At 34.1% G+C, this 20548-nt stretch overlaps 3 protein-coding genes across 3 annotated transcripts; all 3 read right to left on the reverse strand.

Moving 5' to 3' along the window:
* Window positions 1–10326: 10326 nt before the first annotated feature.
* Window positions 10327–12664, reverse strand: LOC141705902 (xyloglucan galactosyltransferase MUR3-like). Its single transcript, XM_074508767.1, has one exon. The coding sequence runs from the start codon at window positions 12567–12569 to the stop codon at window positions 10908–10910; it is 1662 nt and encodes a 553-aa protein (XP_074364868.1). The 5' UTR covers window positions 12570–12664; the 3' UTR covers window positions 10327–10907.
* A 622-nt stretch (window positions 12665–13286) lies between these two features.
* Window positions 13287–16972, reverse strand: LOC141705903 (protein INVOLVED IN DE NOVO 2-like). Its single transcript, XM_074508769.1, has 5 exons — window positions 16862–16972; window positions 14790–14848; window positions 14411–14698; window positions 13951–14160; window positions 13287–13774 (listed from the first exon to the last, which is right to left on the reverse strand). The coding sequence occupies exons 1-5, from the start codon at window positions 16875–16877 to the stop codon at window positions 13541–13543; spliced, it is 807 nt and encodes a 268-aa protein (XP_074364870.1). The 5' UTR covers window positions 16878–16972; the 3' UTR covers window positions 13287–13540.
* A 1017-nt stretch (window positions 16973–17989) lies between these two features.
* Window positions 17990–19897, reverse strand: LOC141688354 (factor of DNA methylation 1-like). Its single transcript, XM_074492885.1, has 5 exons — window positions 19844–19897; window positions 19284–19571; window positions 18770–18982; window positions 18448–18651; window positions 17990–18001 (listed from the first exon to the last, which is right to left on the reverse strand). The coding sequence occupies exons 1-5, from the start codon at window positions 19895–19897 to the stop codon at window positions 17990–17992; spliced, it is 771 nt and encodes a 256-aa protein (XP_074348986.1).
* Window positions 19898–20548: the final 651 nt, after the last annotated feature.

Genomic DNA, 20548 nt, shown 5'->3' on the forward strand with positions numbered 1-20548 from the left:
AGCACTTTTTTTAACATCACAGCAATTTTTAACAGCAATTCCAAACAGAGCCTTAGTCTGCTACTCCCTCCGTCTTCGATTCTTTTACTCTTTACTTTTATTGCTGTGCAAACGAACACACTCTGGTCGAGTTCTGTCGGGTTAAAACAAATTTTTTATTTTTTAAAACGAGGCGAGTCGAGTTTAATAATCGAGCAAAAAGTGATATTCAAACTCGGCTAACCGAACACGAGTTTGTTCACGAATAACCAAACTGAGCCGATCTCGAGCCGAGTTGAGTTATCTACTAATAGTTTGCATATATCTTATAATTATATACGCACACTAATACTCTACAATTGTGTTTTAATCTATATCATTTTTTTTAAAACAAATATCATTTTATTTTTTAAGACGACTTTTAAAATTATGTTCAATTTATTTTTAATTATTAAGACATTCATAATTTTATAAATCATACATTACCTTTAAAAATAATGATGTCAAAATTTTATTATGTTCTACGATTTTACTTAAATTTGATTTATGTAAAGTACAAGTTATTTAATGGTGTTAATAAAATATGAAGAACCGGAGATGAATATATCATGATAACAATTTGATAGTTTATTTATGAAAAAAAATAAGTGTTAAATTTAAAAAGATAAATAAAAAATGTAAAATAATTAAATTATTAATAAATTATGAAAAACTGTACTAATAAAAATATTTAATTGATCAGTAATAATTTATTATTTATAATATATATAAACTTTATCAGAGTCGAGTTACCGAGTTCGAGGCGAGTGCGAGCCGAGCCCGAACTAAACGAGCCGAGTCCGAGCCAAGCACACAAAAAGTTCAGCACGACTCGTTTATATACCCGAATATATTTTCAGGTTCAAGAGCGGCTCGTTTAAGAAAAAGAACCGAGCCAAATTCACTTAAACGAGCTGTTTGTTTACGGACAATTTTGTTCATTGTAACCCTACTTTTATATGTCCCTTTCAAGTTTTTTATATATATTTTTTTAAAAAGTAATAAAATTTTATAATATAAAAAATAACTACATTCACTATACTCATTTTATACATTAAATATTGATTAATTCAACCCTTTACTTAATTTTCTTATTATTCTCCGCCAATTTATATTTTTTCAAGTCGGAGGACTGAAGGACTATCATTCTGACATTTAAATGTGTAATGCAGTCTCTGTCTTGCTTAGTGTTTTAATACTATATATGTACTTGGGATGATCCTGGTGCACGAGTAAAAAAGTAAAGAAAATAATTTAATTGCATTGAAATCTATACTATAATATACTATATTATAATAGACGAAACATTCAAAATTTGGTAGTAGGTTAATCGGTACTTGCTGAAATTACTTAATTACCCTTATTTAATTATTTTAATCCTAATTATTGGGTCAATCAGTTCTAATTTTAATTGATATTAAAGTCAACTTCATTTATTGTTTTATCAATTTCAATTCTATTTTATATCGAACTCTATATCATTATAATTTAAATTAAATTCAACTTTTTCTACCAATTTTAATTTTAATTTTAATTCATATCGAATTTTATATTATTCTAATTTGTTATTTTGAGCTAAATTAAATTTAAGCAAACTAAATATAATTATTAAAATTTAGTTGATATATAATATGACTCTGACTAAGATAAAATCATAATACTATCGATTCCCCTAAAAAAAATATACTAATGAACTTGATAAACAAAATAATATATTTTATTTATCTAGGATATAAAAATACATTATACAATTGATTCGAACTAACACAAAAATCGAAAACAAAAATACAATTCGACCAACAAAAATAAAATCATATATACTAATTATTCAGTCTAAACCAAAATTATCTTATTGATCGAGACTTCAAAAAAAAAAATTAAACTAAAAATAATTAGTTTGATTTGGTCGGTGTATTGGGTATCGGGCTAAAATAAAATAATGTAAACCACTGATCCGAAATAAATCAACTTAATATTAGACTAAGTATAATTCGTATCCTATGAACTAAAAAATAAAATTTTAATTAAAATATAAATATTAATTTTTAAAAAATACATATAAAATTATCAATAAAACTATGTCGGTCAATCAATGATATTGTCTTTTTCAAATATGTTTTATAGAGTTATAGTTAATTGATTAAGTAATCACCATGCTAAAATAATATTTTTTAAGGTCCCAACATAAAGAGACATTATATTTTATCTTCAATAAAATAATAATTTCGTTATAATAATATTTTCCCCCCATCCAATGCTATCTCTTTAAATAAGTTTAAATGTTCTAAAAAATTATGAACATATACGTCTATTAATATAATTATCATGAAGTCATATTATTTAAACTTTTAAATAAACAAAATTAAGAATTAAATTTAGCTTTTTTTAAAAATTATATAATATTAAAAAAATATGTGTCATCCACATACACGTTATTATTTTTGAATATTTAATATAAAGATTCAGGGGAAAAGGGGAAGGCATAGAAAAGGGAAGATGGGAGAGTCGACCCTCTCTGTCTTCTTCTCCTCTATTGAATCATCGCCATGTTTGTTTTAGTTGGGCGATTGCAGGTGACATTAGGTACAATACCCACACATCATATGCGTATTTTATGTTTTAAACAGTTTACTCACATGATAGTTGCGTATTGTGTATTAAAAAATAATATTTTATTCAATTACCCTTACATAGAATGTGTATTCAGCTTACCCCAATGCCAAATGCGTAACCCATAGGCTAAAGATGGCCATTTGCACAAAATCGGTCATTCTTGTCAAGTTCGTATCAAAACCGACTAAACCTGTCCTTCGGCCCTAAAAAAACACTTAAAATTTTATTTTTTATTCTTAAAAAAATAAGACATCGTTCGCACTTACTTGGACCAAAATAAACAAATTCGAAATCCTATTTCTTATCGTTCTTTCGATTTATTACCACCAGGCACAAAAAAAATAGCATGATGCGCTTCAAGGGTTGGGTTATGAGGATGTTCAACATATATTTGACGTCTGCTAACTGAAGTATTTGTTTGCCTGGTGATGCACATCAAGGAGATGCACTGACCTATGTTGAGGGACAGAACTACGTTTTGTTATATTTTGTCATCTTGTAATTGTGAGCAACAGACAAAGCATGGACAAACAACTGGAGAGATGAATGATCATCTTGAAAAGTACTAAAAGCAGCACATCAAGACAATTTTAACTGGAAAACTAGAAAGGTAAATTTCTCCATCAGAATTTTTACATATGTCAAACCCTGCAACTATTTTGATACCATTATGGATGTGATGGCTGATGGCTCGAACCACGATCAGGGAGGGAAGTGTTGAGAAACTCACTAACAAGTATAGCAACATAGAGGCAAGTGTATAAAGAATTTAACAAGTTTAGGCCAAGACCACAGTTAACAAAACAAAACATGCAGGTAAACAAAATCAGTAACTGAAATAACGAAGAGAGAAAGAAAGATGTACCCGAAACCATAGCTTTCAACAGTGACTGAAATAAAGGTTTACAGATACAAAATGCCAAGAAAATAATCACAGCTGAGTCACCAGGCCTTACTCGAAGTCCTGGCTGCTCTTGAAGAGATTATTGCCCCCTACCTGCTGCGTTTGGGATGTGCGCAATATCTCCACCAGGATAAAACAGCTCGGAGTTTATGTTAACAGCAGCAACAAAACCTCCTCTTCGACCAGCACCTCAGTCGCCGGAAAATATCAGCACTTCAGGACTTATGGGAGAGTAATGCAGAGAGGTTGAAGTGAAGAGATGAGAATGTAGTGTGTTGTATATATTATTCATTCAGTTTAGCCTCTATTTATAGGAGAGGAAAATGAAACTGTCAAAACACTTAATGTCTGAATTAAACTGCTTCATTAATAAAAAATAAAAACTCGAATTAAAATAATTCTCAAATAAATAAAATCCTCGCTCAGGTCGCCTCGCGTACGCGAGACGCCGAGACATTCGCCCAAATCGCCCTTCGACCCGACCCGGTGCGGTGCGTGGCGCGCGGGTGTGTGCGCGTGAAGCACACAACAACACAATGGACCATCACACACCTTAGTAGTTGTATACTACTCATGTGGGTAATACCATATAAAGCACACAACCCCCTTTATTTATTTCAATGTGGGGCAAACATTCTCAAATTTTCCAAGCTTTTCCAAGCTACTTTCATCTCTCATTTCATATGGATTTCATTAAGAAAATTCTTAAAACCATACATGAAAATTTAAGTTCAAATATCATTGAACAATTTCCAATCATTAGATTTTAGGATTAACATCAAGAACATAATTAAATTAAGCTCTAAAATCCTAATTTTCTAACAATCCCCCACAAATCCATACAGAAATGTGATCAATTTCCCATCATGACTTGTTTTTTCAGAGTCGGTACCCTTCCGGGTTTGAACCCTCCTAATTCCTCTACTTCAATGGCTATCGGACTCAGATGGAATGTTTCACCTTGAATCTTAATCCGTTTAGTATAACCATATTCCATAGACGACGACAAGTCAAAGGTTATGGTGCCAATCTACGGCTTTGAGACATTAATGGTCATGTCTCGATCCTGTTCGTCGAATGCTTCAAGGATTAACCCTATCCTCTAATTGCGACCACACAATTACATTCGCTTAGCTGGGCATCTCCAGAGATATACTGCCTCTATCTCGTCAAATGACTTGATCCCATTCAGAGTTTTAACACTCTTGCTTTTCTGGCAGTGTCAGTACCTTCTAGGTTTACAGGGGATAGACTCAGATACTATAGTATCATCTATGTAGCAAAGGTACTACCAACTCATCCTTACAGCTTGTTATTACCCATTGAATACACTTCAAGGGATCTCCTCTCATGTGTATTGGGTTCCCACTGTTGATGAATTATGATGGGTTGACAATCCCATCCCCAACCTTGACTTAAGGACCACTGCAGGTTCCAGTCCTTTAGTAAGAGGATCAGCTATATTATTCTGAGTTCCTATGAACTCTATAGCTATGATCCTATCAGTCACTAAACCCCTTATAGACTTGAGTCTAACTTGGATGTGTCTCTTAGTTTTAGCATTATGCTTTTTACTGCTAATCTTGTCGATAGTTGTTCGACTATCACAGTGAATAGCAATAGCAGGAAGCGGTCTGCTTACTACAGGTATTGCAGACATAAGTCCGTGTAACCATTCAGCCTCCGTCCCTGTGGCATCAAGTGCACACAACTCAGCCTCAAAAGTAGACCGAGTAACAATAGTCTGTCTACTTGACTTCCAGGATATTGCTCCACCAGCCAAGGTGAACACGTATCCAGTCACTCCATTGGAACCAGACTTCTTAGCTATCCAATTTGCATCACTGTACCCTTCAAGCACACCAGGAAATCTCATGTAGTGTAAACTAAGGTACATTGTGCCTTTTAGATATCTAAGTACTCTATCAAGAGCATCCCAATGAGTTCTGTTTGGACAGCTTGTATATCTCGCCAATTTAGACACAGAATATGAAATATCTGGTCTAGTACAGTTAGCAAGATACTGCAAGCTCCCAATAATCTGAGAATACCTTAACTGAGACACAGGTACTCCTGAAGTATTCTTGACAAGGGCAACTTTCGAATCATAAGGTGTACTAACGATTCTACACTGTGAATAACCATATTTCTCAAGTATAGATTTCTCTATATAATGAGATTGAGTCAAGGTTATTCCTTCAGTGGACTGAATCAATTTGATTCCAAGAATCACACTTGCCTCACCCATATCCTTCATTTCAAAATGCCTTTTCAAGAATTCTTTAGTCTCGTTAATAATCTCAATATTGGTTCCAAACAATAAAATATCATCCACATATAGGCACAAAATAACACACTCATTACCTTTAACTTTAGTGTAGACACACTTATCACTTTCATTAATCTTATAACTGAAAGGCAATATAGTTTCATCAAACTTTTTATGCCAATCTCTGGGAGCTTGTTTCAAGCCATAGATGGACTTGATCAACTTACATACTTTCCTTTCATTGCCTGATGCAACAAATCCATCAGGCTGATCCATATAAATCTCTTCCTCAAGTTCACCATGAAGAAAAGCCGTCTTTACATCCATCTGATGAATGATAAGACCATGGACTGAAGCCAATGCTATAAGCATTCGGATTGTTACCATTCTTGCAACTGGAGAGTATGTATCAAAATAATCAATTCCTTCCTTTTGCTTAAAACCCTTAGCTACCAGTCTAGCTTTGTACTTATCTATTGAGCCGTCAGGGTTCAACTTCCTTTTAAAGACCCATTTGCACCCAATAGTAGAACACCCAGGAGGGAGATCAACCAACTCCCATGTTCTATTAGAAACAATAGAGTCAATTTCACTCTTGACAGCGCCCTTCCAGTGCCTTGACTCAGAAGAATCCATAGCTTGCCGGAAAGTTAAAGGTTCATCCTTGATATTGTAAGTGATGAAATCACCTCCAAAATCCTTGACTACCTTTGCACGCTTACTCCTCCTTGGTTCCTCTAGTTCCTTAGGAATAGAGCTACTACTAGGTTCCGCCCCCACATTTGTCATCTTTTCCACATGATCGGGAATAGAACTTGATGTGTGAGTAGGATCTTCCTCAGAAGTCGTTTCAGGTATTCCAGTCTTCATAGGGTAGACATCCTCAAAGAATGTCGCATCTCGAAATTCAACTATCGTGTTTGCCACTATACCATCTATGTCAGATTTTAACACTAAAAATCTCATAGCTGTAGTGGTCTCAAGATAGCCCAGAAAGATACAGTCAACAGTCTTTGGACCTAGTTTCTTTCTCTTGTGTTCAGGAACAATCACCTTAGCAAGGCACCCCCACACACGAAGATACTTAAGACTAGTCATCCTGCCTTTCCATAACTCCAAGGGTGTTTTATCCATGTGTTTCAGAGGGACTCTATTCAAAATATGGCAAGCCGTATTTAGAGCCTCTCCCCACATGTATTTAGGCAACCCAGAGTTAATAAGCATACTATTAATCATATCTTTAAATGTTCTGTTCTTTCGCTCAGCAACCCCATTAGACTCAGGTGTGTATGGTGGAGTAACTTCATGAACTATACCATTGTTTGCACAAAATTCATTAAAAGCATTACTCGTATACTCACCACCTCTATCAGATCTCAATCTTTTAAGTAACTTACTAGTTTGTTTTTCTACTTCAGTTTTATATATAATGAATTTACTAAGTGCTTCATCCTTATGTCTAAGTAAATAAACATAACAATATCTACTACTATCATCTATAAAAGTAATGAAGTATCTAAACTGGTCCTTGGTCAACACACCACCAAATTCACAAATATCAGTGTGTACTAAATCTAACAAGTCTGAATCCCTAACAACGTTATGAAAAGGTTTCCTTATCTGTTTAGCAGACACACATACTTGACATTAAGAATTCTTTTCTATGGTATATTTTGGAATCAACTCTAAGTTCATCATGTTCTTAAGAGCACCAAAGTTTAAATGACCTAGTCTAGCATGCCATATATTTGAGGATTCGATACAGTTAACAGTAGGAATAACATTATTAATCAAATTTCCCAAAACGGGATCCGCATTAATAACAAATAAACTATTTGACAAGTAACCCTTGCCAAAGAATGTACCAGTGTGAATAAGAACTACTTTATTACACTTAAACGAAATTTCAAAACCACTAGAAACTAAACAGCTTCCACTTATTATATTTCTACGCATGTTGGGAACATGATGCACTCTCGTCAGAGATAGAATACGTCCTGAAGGGAACTTCAGATCCACGTTTCCAACTCCATGTACTTGAGCAACACTAGCATTCCCCATCTTCACAGTCAAGCTATGACTCTGTTGATAAGATACAAATAAACTAATATCAGCACAAATATGTACATTAGCTCCAGTATCTATCAACCATTCATTTGACAGATAGGTAGAAAATATCACAGGGTTGTAGGATACATACCGGTCAACATTGGTTTCAGAAGCCGTAGCCTCACCAACAACCATGTTCACTACAGGCCCACTTGCGGTTCCAAGCACAACATTTGCTTGTGCTACCTCGGTTTTCTTCGCTTTCTTCGTAGGGCAGTCCTTACTCCAGTGCCCAACCTGCCCACAAGACCAGCATGGTTTGTTTGCCTTGGGTTTCTTGGCCTTGTCCTTGTCACTCTTAGGTTTATTACTATTAGCTTTCTTAGCAAAAGCCTTCCTCTTTTGTCCTACAGTTGCTATGTTTACCTTCGAGGTACCGTGTTCAGTTGGCATCACATGTCCCTGTTTGGACTTGTGTTGTTCTTGCACCGAGATGTCCAGCATAAGGTTGGTCCAGGTGATCTCTCCTTTCTGTCTTTTCAGGGAGAGAGAGAACTCTTCCCAAGACTTCGGGAGTTTTTCAATCACACTCATCACCTTGAACTTCTCCGGGAGATTCATTCCAGACTCCCTCAAAGCATGCACTATCATCTCAAACTCATGCACCTGCTCAGTCATGGACTTATTGTCCACCAGCTTGAACTCGAGGAACCTTGCCACAGAATACTTTTCTAGACCTTGTGAGTCAGTATTATGTGTCTGGTCCAGCTTCTCCCATAAGAGTTTTGCAGAGTAGGTATCAGAAGAATAGACATCAAACAAAGTGTTTGTTAGTGCCGCAAGAATGGCCGCTCTAGCCACTCCATCCTTCTCAGCCCACTTCGCAAAAGCCTTAACTGTGTCAGCCTTCTCTTGATCCACTACTGGTTTCTCATATTCCACAACCGGCCACAGACCCTTTATAGTCAACCACAGCTTCATCCTTTTCTGCCAGCGAGAAAAGCCAATGCCACCGTTGAATTTCTCCGGTAAACCGGTTAGTTCAACAGCCTGTGGGAAACTATAGGTGGTCCAATCAATGGCCCCAGCAGTTACACCCGAACTGCTACCACCACCAACGATAACCTCACTTTCGTTAACCATTATGCTAAATTCTATATAACCAATAATCTCTTCAAGAATGTTGAGAAACTCACTAACAAGTATAGCAACATAGAGGCAAGTGTATAAAGAATTTAACAAGTTTAGGCCAAGACCACAGTTAACAAAACAAAACATGCAGGTAAACAAAATCAGTAACTGAAATAACGAAGAGAGAAAGAAAGATGTACCCGAAACCATAGCTTTCAACAGTGACTGAAATAAAGGTTTACAGATACAAAATGCCAAGAAAATAATCACAGCTGAGTCACCAGGCCTTGCTCGAAGTCCTGGCTGCTCTTGAAGAGATTATTGCCCCCTACCTGCTGCGTTTGGGATGTGCGCAATATCTCCACCAGGATAAAACAGCTCGGAGTTTATGTTAACAGCAGCAACAAAACCTCCACTTCGACCAGCACCTCAGTCGCCGGAAAATATCAGCACTTCAGGACTTATGGGAGAGTAATGCAGAGAGGTTGAAGTGAAGAGATGAGAATGTAGTGTGTTGTATATATTATTCATTCAGTTTAGCCTCTATTTATAGGAGAGGAAAATGAAACTGTCAAAACACTTAATGTCTGAATTAAACTGCTTCATTAATAAAAAATAAAAACTGATCAGCTTTTGAATTTAAATTATTTGTAACAGCTTTTCACATTAACACCCACATTATTATCAGAACTTAAGTTAAGTTCTGATTTAACTCATCAGTACTTAAGTTCTGATTCGACTCATCAGTACTTAAGTTCTGATTTTATTCATCAGTTCTTAAGTTCTGATTCTAATATCAGAACTTGTTACAGATCAGATTATTTGCAGGTTCAATATATTTAGACTACTTAGCCTATTTCAGAACCCAACCCAATAATCCAGTCACCGATAAATAAATTCGAATTAAAATAATTCTCAAATAAATAAAATCCTCGCCCAGGTCGCCTCGCGTACGCGAGACGCCGAGACATTCGCCCAAATCGCCCTTCGACCCGACCCGGTGCGGTGCGTGTGTGGGCGCATGAAGCACACAACAACACAATGGACCATCACACACCTTAGTAGTTGTATACTACTCATGTGGGTAATACCATATAAAGCACACAACCCCCTTTATTTATTTCAATGTGGGACAAACATTCTCAAATTTTCCAAGCTTTTCCAAGCTACTTTCATCTCTCATTTCATATGGATTTCATTAAGAAAATTCTTAAAACCATACATGAAAATTTAAGTTCAAATATCATTGAACAATTTACAATCATTAGATTTTAGGATTAACATCAAGAACATAATTAAATTAAGCTCTAAAATCCTAATTTTCTAACAGGAAGTAGCATTGCTGAGCAACGCTGTTGCATATGGTAATATCTTTAGATACATATATATGAAAATTATTGATGCTTGATCATGATCAGTGAATTTCATAAATATTAAACACACGAATACGATAATGAAGAACCAGCTCTTGTAACATCAGTAGAAGATTACCTAGTGGAAAACATGAACTTGAGGGAAGAGCAGAAGCGATGCACAGCAGAACACACTTATATATGAATATGTTCGATGCAGAATTTTAGGTACTCATGAACTCGTTACTCATGCCTTCATTTAGCCTATCAAAAGGTACGGGTTAGGCTAAAGCCAAGTGATAACATGTATAAACATAAAACACATATTCGAAATTGTTTGATGCACAACTCTGAATACTCATACACTCCCGGCTTCATTGAATCTCTTACAGGTATTCGTTAGGCTAAAAACGAGCAATGATATCATATACACCTCAATGTAATGGCAAACAAAAAGTTCTCTAGCAATCAAATGAATTTGTACATCAATCTAGTCTAAAATTTAAGAAACCCGGATTTTACCACTTCTATAATCTTCTTCTTTCCCCAACCTGTGGTTTTTTTTTCTTGGTTAGTCTTGGTTAGTCCTAAAGAAATGATCCCACCTATGCCTCTTTTCTGTCCCAAACATATAATACTTCCAGCTGTTCTCTTCATTAAACTCAAGACTGGAATTCTTCCCCTCTCTAATCTCTTGTCTAAGAGTTTCGACTCTATCAAGAACTCCTTTAAGTGTTCCGTCGAAAGCATCTTCTATTCCTGTCAATACAGATCTTGGATCTGCATAGCTCACCTTGGGAATAAGCCTTATAACCTCTTCTCTCATCTCTGACACCTTCTGTCTCGGAATTCGTTTTAACACCCCTTCAATGTTAACCTTTTTAATTTTCACATCAAACCCTGATATTAGCACCGAATACTTTGCGAAATCCGGTGGTAAATGCCATAAATATTGAACGTAAGCTGAACCTGGAGTGAAAAAAACTGGAATGCAACCTGCCAATATTGAATCAAATATTGATCGCCTTGTAAACGAATCCCCTGGAGGCTGTAAACAAAATAAAGAGCTTTGAAAAGTCTTCATAACATTTAGGGGCTTTTCACATTTTTCGTCTTTGTTCCCACAGTCTAAAAACCTGCACCTTTTCGAAGATGTACACTGATTAATAATTTCCCCTCGAATAGAATCTTTACGTTGAGGCTTCGGAGAACCAGCAAATGAAAACAGATATCTCCTTCTTAGCCGCCTCATTCTGTTCTGCCATGTATTCACTTCGTCTTCAGTTGAAGGATGGAAAATTGTCGGATATGGAATTGCAAAGTCATTCTTATTCCAAGGACTCGACTCAATTGTCAACACAGTAGTATTCTGGAATTCTGGTAACAACATAAGCTTGTTTCCCATGTCCCAATCCTTATTACCCTTCCTGCGAAAATCCCAAGTGGTCCTTCCTGCTACTAGAAAATGATCTCTACCGTCCATTTCTTCCCACTCGGGCTGATTCCTTAACCAATCCGCGACAGCTAAAGAATCAGCATCTCTTTCCGAAATATTATGATAATCCCCAAGGTACCTTGCAATGTCAAGGCCTGCATAGAATGGCACAAACACAGCTGCAGCTTTCGACGAATCATTTGTTAAACAGTCATACTGCCTCATTCTATTATGAAATATATAATCCAGCGAAAACTGATTAGTAGCATACCAACCAGTAGGCATAAAAACTCTTTGCGGATTGCCAAGCTCTGAACCAAGTCCCATATTTGCCAATTGATGACAGGTATCATCTGGATTACTATGCTTATTACACTGTTTAATGTAGTCTATGTTAAATCTACTAGGAAGATCATGAACATAAATGTACCTACCGGAACATAATAATTCATGCTTATTAGCTTCAGCCTCCATCATTAGTGGTTCCAAATCCTTCTCGAGAATTTTAACTTTTTCCGCGTCTTCAAACCAGTTTTCATCATACGAATCAATTTCAGATTTTTCGACTGTCATACCATTACTGACATTTTCTGATCCTGTTTCTGCATGGCCGTTAGATGTTTGAATCTGATCAGGATTCGACGCATCAAATGAAATGGAATGATCTACAGATTTTGAGGATTCATCACCTCTACCAGACCAATCATATACATAAAGTAATGCATACCAGAAAATAAACAATGTGAAAACAATCAACCAGAAATTGTTACGGCACCTTGTGACTGTGGTATGATTCATTCTCTTATTCCTCCTTTCTTGTTGATGGCTAAATCTACAAACTCATTAAAAGGATCTTTCAAGCAAATTTTTTATAAATAAAAATATTATTATTTTGCAAGGAAGACAACTAGACAAGTTTGTTGAGCATGTGTAGGGAAGAATTTTCTATGTGGCCTTTGAATACGTGATTTTATCAGTTTTACAAATATCTAAACTTTAAAAATAAATATTATAAAGGTGACTTGTCCATGGCAAACCGTGAATGCAGGGTGTTAAATAATTTTACTGGTGTAAAATATATTTAGATAAATAATTCTGGTTGTTAGTAATGTAATTTGTAGTATGCTTAATAAATATGCAATATATTTGTTTTTCAGTTAAATAAAAAATTATAAAAGAGCAAGTAATCTGATAAAGGATATCATCATATCACTACTACATAATACATATTTTTTTGACAGAAATATATAAAAATTCTAGAAATCCTAAAAATAAAAAATAGTATTATAATAAAACATGAAGTGAACCAAAATGAAATATTAAAAGCCTATGATATGATAAATAGAATATTGAATCCTTAAAAATAACTTAAACATTGAAAGCCATAAGGACCTCCTTACTGACTTCGATTTTAAGAAGAAAGTACAGATAACAATTCTCTATAGATGTTGTCGCCTAAATATACATGCAATCATCTACTTTTTTTGAATATATAGAAATTTCAAACATCCACAAGCTAACAAGGCAAATTACTGCAATTTTGGGATAGTTGATTTAGACTTTTAAGAGCCTTTCTGGTTAACAAAGTTTAATAACTCCACTAAGCAGCATACAGAGTCTTTGAAAATATGAACTGCAGAAAGTGGATTTTAAAAGTACCATAACGAGCATAGAAGTCTAACCAAGATTTATTCCTAGATTTAGACAAAGACAAAGACAAGAGAGTGCATTGTAGAAAATGGCCGAGACATGTCAACTGTACCAAAACTTCAGGTACTCATCCTTTTCTTTGCCTTCCAATATAGCTTTGCAATATGTCGAACACCTTCAGCTAAAGTTGCTTTCCTTCCTTCATTAAAGTTCCATAACTCATGGACACAGTACCTTCCACTTGGATTGTACTCATTCATCTCAGTCAGTGCTGTAGCCGCTGCATCATATGCTTCATTACCCCATTCATTCTTTATAGCTTTGATGAAATCATCTTCTTCATCGATAACTTCCTGTACATGTCACATCCAGTCAAAGCATGCGGTAAGGAATTAACAGGAAGATCAGGGTCGGATACTGTTAGGTTACAAATTAGTACAATTTCTGGGAGAATACATACAATACAAGTCAAAGTATATGGTCTGCCTAAAAGGAAGAAGCTTATATGTTATCTCAACATATTTCTTACCTTGTGGTCTGTACCAACCACTATGAGCTTGAACGGGTACCAGCCTGGATTTGTAAGTTTCTCACTAAATTTCCAATCAAATTCCATTGCTTTCTCTTCTGCTTCGGCATCAGGATATTTTTTCTTGGCAGCAGAAACAATCAGATTGTGGTCAAGTTCTCCCATTCTCTTAACGCCAATGGAGGTCTCAGTACGGTTGATCTTGAAAAACTGTGAAGCAAAATATATATATATAAAAAATACCTAAATGAGCCATGGCTTTAAACTTATAGATACTCCTTTATTTCTTTCAAGTTTCAAATCTGCAACCAGTTCATAGAATACTGCACTTCCAGATGATAGAAATTTCAGTTACATATTATTTTCCTGATTAGCTAGACGTTAGACTAGAAGATATATGCTAATAACAGAACCTACAACATAAGAAATTGCCATAAAAAATAACAATGAACGAACTTACATTGATTAACTCTTTTCGAGCATCCTGCACCTCTTCATTGCTTTTCCTCTCCTTAATTAAGAGAGCTTGACTCAAATCTTCTAAATCCTCAAGATGATCTTCCTTCTCCTTCAGCTTTTCTTCTAAAGACTTCATCCTTTTGTTTACTTCAACATCCCCACCCTCAGTAAAAGGTATCATGGTTTCTAAAGCCCCTCTCATTTGTTCCATCTCCAATTCTAGAAGCTGCATTTCATCATGTTTTTTCTGTAGTTCAATAATCTGTTGGTGAAGTTGATGCTTTTCTTTCTGCCATTTGAATCAGTTACATGCATTAGAAGATGTTAGATCCTTAAAAATACTATACTACACGGTTACTCTTTTTCAAAATTGAACTCACTTTTTGAGCTTCTGCCAACTTCATCAGACGTTCTTGAAAATTCATTTGCTCCATGATTGCTTTCATTTACAAACAACAAAATAGGTATTACAAGTTTCGAACCCTAAACGTTAATTTAGATGACAATCTAGAAAGTAAGAGAAATCTATACCAAATAGAGCATTACAGCTAGTTATAGATCAAAGCAATTCATTCTTTCTAGACATGCAAAAATTTTCAACTTCACAAGCACATTTAAAACTCTTAAATAATCATGAAATAATATACACTTATACACTTAGAGCAAAGCCAATGGTGTGCTAAATACAGGGACGGAGGCAGGGGGTGGCCGGCGGGTGCGGCCGCCACCCCAAACTCCGGTATAATCGTGAAATTAGTATTTAAATTTATGAAAAAATTACATATTTATATATTTAATAGTAAAAAAAAATTATTTTGAATGTTCGCCCCCTTAAAAATATATAAATTTTATGAATTTAGTACTAATATTAGTGATATTTACAATAGTTACGAATTTAGATACATGAATTCAGGTATATTTTGTACATTAAAATTTTAAAAATAATATCTATTAATTTATTTAATATATATTAAATTAAATACATATATATATATATATTAGTTACTCAGGAAAAAAGGTTAAAAGTGGTGGGTGTCCACTAACGGCCATTCCTGGCTCCGTGCCTGACTAAATATAAGTGTAGCTATTGCTATAATTTAGCACCAAAAAGTATATATTGGTGCTAAAATAGCACCATGTCTCCAATAGTTTGTTCTAAATCTTGTTTCAAATTTAAATAATTTCCAAAATATACTACACTTTTGATTACAAGTTTAACTACCTTCAAAGTACCCCACAATTTTAATTTTCTATTTCTCCTCTTTTTTCGCTTTTTGATGAGTTGACAATTATAGCACAATACTATATTTTGTGCTAAATTTAGCACAAACTATAGTATTGTGCTATTTTAACACAAAGCACCGTTGAATTGAGATTTTTTACTTTTTGTTCTATATTATAGTTATAGCACAAGATATAGCACACCATTGGACATGCTCTAACAAACTCCAAATAGTTAAAATTTAACCGATCTGAATCTGAAATGAATAAAGCTGGCATAACAAGCCATACATACTGTTATATATATAGAAACAGATAGATAGTTACTGCATGTAAAAAAACACCCATCATTGAAGAACTCAGTGAATTCACCAAACTAAGTAGTGCAAATAACAAACAAGTAACTAAAGTTACCTTCTGAAAGGGAATATATCCATTCTAACGAGGTAAAATCACAAAACCGAAACACAAAACTGAAAGTACACTATTTTGTAATTCTTGCAATTTGTATTTTTTCAGAATTCAATTTAAAATAAGTAAATTGTACTTACTACACCACTATTAAATAATAAAGATACAAATAATTTTTAACCTATAAAGTACTCATCAAGTAAAGCACTTTCTGGTCTATTTTCGAGTGAAAGGGTGGAACTAAAAGCCTATATTTGAGGCAAAAATCAGTATTTTGTCCCAAATCAACAATATGGGGGTAGAAATAGGAGGGCTTGAAACCCTTTTACCCGGGGTCAAGTTACCGGATCTGTAATACCTTGGGTTATCAAGGTGTAAGGAGGTGTACACACAGCCTGTTCGATAAATTTTTTAGGAGCTAAAACACAAACACTTAAGAGTTCGGCTCAGTTGGGTTCATTTTACACATACTTGCCATTTCGGATGTCTTCATAAGTTTAAAAGATATATAATTTTGACTTATAAAGAGACTTGTAATTAGATCATCAATTTTTTTATATAGTACAGGAGTTCAAATCCTTAATCTTTAGGCTAAATCGAATAAAGAACTACTATACGATAAGCAAAACAGGGTATAAAATCCATCAAACTCCTAAAAATATAGAAAATGAGGACTATGCATGTGTATGTGTAGAAACTAGGAGAAATCATAACAGTAAACAAACAGAGCACATGCATGGATGCAATATACAGAAATAGAAGCACATTTGAGTGATCAGTAGTTGATTATAAATAAAAAAAAATATCAAATAAAACTTACCAGACCCAATAATCATAATTGAAGCTCTTAGACAAAATTGTACATTCGGAGAAACTAGGGTTTTACTTAATGTATTCAATTGAGATTTTGAAGGATTTTTATGGATTTTAGAAATCACGGGTAGTCAATTTGGATTTGAAATAATCCTTTAAAATCTGAAGGTATTTAATAAGGATTGGAAAAAGTCTTTTAAAATCTGAATGTATTTAATTTAGATTTAAAAAAATCAATCAAAATTTGGTATTATTCAATTTGAATTTTAAAAAATCCATCAAAATCTGATGGTATTTTAAAAGTACATGGATTTTCCTTTATTTAAAATTTTTTTGGATTTTGATGGATTTACTAGTACATTTTTAGTATCTTGTATTCAAAATATATTAAATTTTGATGAATTTCTATCTTGAGAGAGATTTACTGCTTGCTTGAAGCAATGGCCATTGTCAGGATGGTCTTTTAAATACAACTTTGCAATTAACTACTTGGTAAAACGGGCCCAGCGGTAAAATGGACGGTTGTACGTATTGATTTTTTTTACCTTGTCACAATTTTTCATAAGTATATTTTTTTTGTTTAATGATAACTTTTATTTCCAGCTTTTTAAAAAAGTTAACTTTCAGTAATGTAATAAATTTAATATTTTATTATCGACTCTTACTTACTCCTCATTCCCATTCATTTCTATATAATTTCATTTTTTGAATGTATCATTTAATTTTATACATTTCAAACTTACCCAAAATAATAAGAATTTAATAATATAAAAATCAAACACATACACTACTTTCTCCCATTACACTCATTTTATTTATTAAATATTAACTAGATTTACACGGGTCTTTATTATATTTTTATATTATTTAAATTTATAATAAATTTCTTTTTTGATCATTACGTTATTAGTATATTTACAAATAATAATATAAATATTATTTTTGACAGGATTCGAACCTGAATCTTGGATAGTGTATAAATAATAATATAAATTTTGATGTTGGTGAGATTCGAATGTGGGAGTTTTAGTAATGTATAAATAATAATATAAATATTTGTTGTTGGCGGGATTCGAACATGGAAGTTTAAGTAGTGTATACTCTTTTAGTATTTGAATCTAACGGTTCTAATCACTTAATCTTTAATCTAATAGTCAATAACCAAACCAAAAAAAAAAGCATAAATTGGTCACAACACTTTACCTAACTTTATATTTTTTCTCATTAAACTATTTTTTTTCTCTCATCCTACTATCTTACCAAAACTAATATTATTTTAATAAGTTTCTTTTTCAAACCATTGGTATATAAATGGCCGGGACGAGGGAGTAACAGTTAACACGCATCAGCTAGCAGAGCCCCATCTTATTCAAAAACAAGTACATTAACAAACTCAGACTGATGAAGCTTGTGCAATCTTAAATCCAAACCATAAATAGTAGAGTTGTAAGTAACTCCATACAAATTTAATGGTCCTACATTTTGTTGTGTCTCTGAGAAATGCAAGTAACTGATAGACATGAGACCAAGGGAGTAACAATGGACATTTTGGAAAACGGAAGTTGAATAAATTTATTGAAAATTTTCTAATACCAGAAAATCCCCTATGGCTTTTACGCCTTCAGCTATACTGGCTTTCCTTCCTTCTTGGTAGTTCCATAACTCTTCAACGAAATATCTTCCACTTGGATTATACTCGTCCATTTCCGTTACTGCTGTTAGCACAGCGTCGTACAGCTCATTATCCCACTCCGTTTTTATGCCTCTTAGGTACTCATCATCTTCGTCAATAACTTGCTGAAGAACCTCAACATGTCACACATTCAATCAATGTATATGTTTAATTATGAATAAACAGATCATAGACAATCTAAAAGAGGAATCTAATAAGTTATCTTATCTAACTAAAGCTTACCTGATGGTTTTCTCCAGCCATTGTAAGTTTAAAGGGGTACCAGTTTGCATTTGTAATTTTTGCTACAAATTGTTTATAAAATTCTTCTGTTTTGTCCAGTACTTCGTCCTCGGGATATATTTTCCTGGCAGAAGAAATAATTGTGTTGTGGTCAATATCTCCCATCGTCTTGACGCCAATACCGGCCATATATTGAGGCCCTTCCAACACAAACTGTAGATCAAGAAAATGTTAAGCATCTACCAAACTGAGCCACCATCTCGTGGACGTCCACTTGAAGCTTATAAAACAATATACTTATCTACACTAAATATATCAACTTGCGTGTGATTCATCAAATACAATATGCTTAATTTAATAAGTTGAATAAATAATGCCCTCCTATATTCCACACCATTCTACGGCTCTATAATGCCGGTAAATAGGACGTTGTCATTCATATTGAACCAAGAGAAAGTCATAAGCAGTAATGACAATGACCTGCAATCTAAGATGCAACTACAAACAAACTTACATTGATTAACTCTTTTCGAGCATCCTGCAACTCGTCATTGCTTCTCCTCTCCTTGATGAGGAGAACTTGATTCAAACATTCGAGATGATCAATGGTTTCGTCCTTGTCCTTCAGGTTTTCTTCTAAGGACTCAATTTTTTTCTTTGCTTCCACACCATCATCGTCGTCAAGAGCTCTCAAGAGATCCAATGTCCCACTCAGTTCCTCTATTTCCAATTCTAAAAGCTGAATGTCATCGCGCTTTTTCTGAAGGTCTAGAATCTGTTGGTGAAGTTGATGACGTTCTTTCTGCCATTCAAATTAATTACATTACATGCATAAGAAGATGTTGGATCCTTATATTAAAATTATTAAGGTTTTTTTCTAGTTTGTGCCCATGTACACATGCTAAGCTTTAAAAATTATAAATTTAGCTCATTTTGATTGGTGTAGTTTTTGTGTAAGCAGAAGTTACACCATTTTTAAAAAACGAGCCAATCAAAATGAGCTAAACTTCTGAAATTTAGAGAAAAACCGATTTATCAGATGTACAAAGTTACACATTTTGATATATAACTTACTTTTCGAGCTTCTGCCAGCTTCATCAGACGTTCATTTATATTGTTTTCCACCATGGTTTCTTTTTACATGTTACAAACAACAGAGCAGATATTAATACTCTGTACAGGAAGTTCATGTTTAGACTAAAACTTAGAGAAATCTATAGGAATCGAAGTACCATGAGCTAGTCAATATATTTGACAAATAGACGAATGCAAAGTTAAAGAAATTTAAAAGCAAAGCAGACTAACAGAAAGCATACTAATTGTATGAGGCTGTTGTTTTGGAAAATTAATTGTCAATGCTGGGTTTTCCCTCCTGCATTGTGTTCTACGATGAACGAAAAAAAGTAAACTGATAGTACATGTTCACAAAGACTTGCAAAATCAAAGCACATAGAATTTCTAAAAAACCCTAGATTCACTCAACTATGCAGTACCAACTTCAAAATAGAAGGCAATTTTGTGATATACAGGAGTACATTAACAAACTCAAAATGATTAAGTTTCTGAAATAATGTAAAGAAATGAGAAGAAATCGACGTATTAAACTTAAAACAAAAAAATTATCAAATCAAGTGTGTGTTATGCATGAGATTGATGCTATGTGTGAGTGTATATCAGTGTGTGTTGTAGGTTGTAAAGAATCGGAGATAAATATTTTTGTTTTAGAGCGAGAACTAGAGGTTATTTAACTAACAGCAGTGAATGTATAAATGGGAAAGT

This window comes from Apium graveolens, chromosome 2, assembly GCF_009905375.1.
Source record: "Apium graveolens cultivar Ventura chromosome 2, ASM990537v1, whole genome shotgun sequence".
In the NCBI taxonomy this organism is placed as follows: domain Eukaryota; kingdom Viridiplantae; phylum Streptophyta; class Magnoliopsida; order Apiales; family Apiaceae; genus Apium; species Apium graveolens.